General features: G+C 40.4%; 1 protein-coding gene across 4 annotated transcripts in view; it reads right to left on the bottom strand.

Annotated features, from left to right (window-relative positions):
• The window catches only part of NUP50 (nucleoporin 50), a 31,308-nt gene that overhangs the window by 26,758 nt on the left and 1,277 nt on the right, over positions 1–3,273 (bottom strand). For all 4 annotated transcript variants that reach the window (XM_006031649.3, XM_025213318.1, XM_006031650.3 and 1 more), the window contains exon 2: positions 1,043–1,121. In XM_006031649.3, the coding sequence (XP_006031711.1) occupies positions 1,043–1,111 (69 nt within the window). In that variant the 5' untranslated portion in view covers positions 1,112–1,121. The remainder of the gene's footprint in view (positions 1–1,042; positions 1,122–3,273) is intronic.

Genomic DNA, 3,273 nt, shown 5'->3' with positions numbered 1-3,273 from the left:
GTGAGGGCTGTGAGACATGGATATGGCAATCCAGGTGACCAAGGGCACAACAGTCAGCCCCCCCAGTCCGGGTTAGGTTTGCCTGCTCTAAGCAACAGTATAAGCTCTAGAGCACTGATTCGCAACCTACTTGTCACAGTGGGCCACCCTTGTAGCTCTCAATGTGTGTTACCTGGGCTTACTACAACTTACTTCCTGTGTATCCATTTAAAAACGTCTTGTATCTGTTATTCTACAGTAATGCAATACAAATAAATATTCTGTAATACCTCTCATTTCTACACTGCCAAATGTCTACCAAGCACATTTAAATAAGCTCTCAATGTGTTAAATGGGCCGCAGCAGTGTGCTGATTGGGCAGCACATGGCCCGCAGGTTGAGAAACTCACTGCTCTACAGGCAGCCTGTCTCCTTCCCAGAAATTTTATCTATTTACCCAGTGGAGCAATCATATAAGAAATCCCATGAGCTTAAGGATGCACACACTGACACAGATACACAAAAGACCACACCAAAAGACTGAATATACATCTGCTCCAGGAAGCATAGGCCTTTTATCTCAATAGAAGAGAACAAGGGAAGTGAACATACCAGCAAAGGCTACAATCTAGAGGTTTCAGTCTGTTAGACTAGCTAATGGTACCAGAAACTAAGTGTGCTACTACTAAAGTGTATCCTCAAAAGCACATAGCCCACATACATATCTTGATCCATTTTTTCTACTAACCTAAAGTTAAAAAGGTAACTTTGTACACCAACATAAACTAATTTTATATTACAGTTAAACAACGCACTTTTAATTGTTTTCTTCTTTGAAAAAGTTGAGCAATGAGATTTAATCACTTGTCATTACGTTGGAGGTCTTTTATTATCTAGCTACTATCAGATCCGATTTGAGTTCTTGAGCTTTAGCCAGTTTAACAGGTACATGACTTGAATCAAGAAACTTATACTTAGCTTTGTTAGGCTGAACTTCACACATTTCATTGCCTTACCTTACAAAGGAGAAGGAAAAGAAGGGAAATCAAAAGAAATATCTTACCTCCTCAGCTTCATCCTCTTGATCCCAATTCCTGTCTGTCAACTCCTTCTCTGCAATTCTCTTTGCCATTTCTCCACACCTGCAAGAGTTTCACTAATCAGTAATTTGGTGAACTGTTAGACTAGCACAGAATACATTTGCACAGAACGAAATACTAGTTCAAATATTCCTTAACTTGTATTGCTCAGAACAAAATGGGAAGTGTGCATTTGTATCTTTAATAAAGTAATTTAAAATTAAAAAGATGAATAAAGTCTCAGTTATGTTTAACGTATATAGTTGCTATTTGATGCTAAATTTGTTCAAAATAATTGAAACTTATTTCAGGATGCCTACATATGTAGTGTGTTCTCAAATCCTAAAAGCGCACGAGTAGCTCTAAAGCAGACAGCGGTGGAACCACAACAGTTCAGTTAAATGAGAAACCTACCTTAAAAAAGGTAGAGCATACATGTTACCCTTTAAAAATTATGATACCTCCCGTGAACCTTCTAAAATTTAAGAGAGAGGAAGATTTTACAGTGAAAAGTAACCAGCTAAAGTTCCTTTTATTGCGGAGAAATAAGGGACCTTGTACTCAGCAAAACAGAGTTTAAAAGTCACATTTTACTTTGGTAAGATCCTGGCAAACTGTCAGTGTTAGAATTTTATTTTAAGTTTGAGGTTAGAGATGCATATGTGAGAAATTCTACATAGAAAGCAGGGTTATTTTAGAAAGCTAAAAATAAGTCAATTGCACTAATACAACTTACTTTAAGCTCAGTATCTTGGCTTTAACTATAAAGATAGGATATTTCCTATGGAAACACTGTCATTTTTTACTTTAAGAGTAAATATAGCCCTGACAGTTGATAATATTCATGAATTACAGTAGTAGAATTAAATTACTTTGCTTAGGGACAAGAATAAGATAAGGTTTGGGGCCCTATATTTCCTGCATTGATGAAATCACCAAAGTTCATAAGGCTTCCTTCAGCATCCAAACCACAAGCAAGTCAGAACACCAGCACAAAAGAAAGAGCTGGTTAATCACTGTGAAGGAAAATAGACTAAAAAAAAAAAAAAAAAAGGCCCAAGAACCCTCCCTAAAGGGACAGGGTATTGTAAAGGCTACAAAAGGAAGTTGCAGAGCAGGCTTGCACAAGCACCCCTCTTTGGATGATATTAGGAAATGGCCTCACCAAATTTTCACATCAAAACCAGGGACAGACAACTGGGTTGAAGAATTTTAAGGAGCCAGATCTCAAATCAAGACTATCTGACATACAAGGAAAGTACTCTAATCTATGCAACTCTGGCTTGCCCCCACTTTTGTTATCAGGGGACAGGTTTCATATGATTCATTTGGGTCTGATGTACCTGCATGCTTCACTAATGTAAAAGCAGGCTATTTGCAGATTATGGAAGTCTTGCTTCTCTGCACTGAATGGGAAATCTAGTCACCACAACAAGAGTAAAGGAACTGGAGCATGTATACTGGTAAAAACAAGTAAGGGGTAGCTTAGCATAAAAGTCTGGTACCCTTTATCAGAAAGCAAGAGAAGCTAACTGGCCTCGGTGTTCCTTCAGAGACACATGCATTTACACAACTTCTTCACAGGGGAAGAAAAGAAGAGGTTCTCTTTCACTACAAACCAAGGCACATTCAAGTAGAATTTAAGCAGAGTTCTCACTAGGTTTCTTTCTTGGATTAGAAAGCAGAGATATGAGAGACTCTCTACCTCATAACTTGTACACATGCAGAGGTGTTCTCCACACAGCTCTCACCACAGCAATTCTACAGTGAGGCCAGATGGAGAGTGAGGCCAAACAAACAAACAAACAAACAAACAATCACCAAACTGCATTTACTTTAAAACCCAGGAGAAGTTCACCTGGAAAATTAGGGGTACACCAATAGAGATTTTGGGGGCTGATACCAATGGCCAATTTTTAAGGAGCCATATCAGCCAATACCAATCCAATATGCAACCCAGCAGCTTGGAGATCAGTGTCCGGCAGGTAAGTCAGGTTGTTGTGGGAGAAGGGAAGGGGGCAGATCAAAGCCCCCATGGTGAGGGAGGACATGGGGCTGGGGAGGGGTTGCACAGAGCTGTGAGTGGCTTGTCCGGGGGACATGGGGAGGGGAGATGGCTCCTGCCCTGTGTGCACCCTGGGAGGGGGTCCAGATCTGCATTGGGGAGCAAGGGTGGGATGCTACTGAGAGCTGGGCTGGGTTCTTGGGGGGGGGG

The sequence above is a fragment of the Alligator sinensis genome, unplaced genomic scaffold, assembly GCF_000455745.1.
Source record: "Alligator sinensis unplaced genomic scaffold, ASM45574v1 scaffold806_1, whole genome shotgun sequence".
NCBI classification, from domain to species: domain Eukaryota; kingdom Metazoa; phylum Chordata; order Crocodylia; family Alligatoridae; genus Alligator; species Alligator sinensis.
The sequence above is the reverse complement of the archived record's forward strand: the minus strand, read 5'-3'. Positions and strand labels throughout refer to the sequence as shown.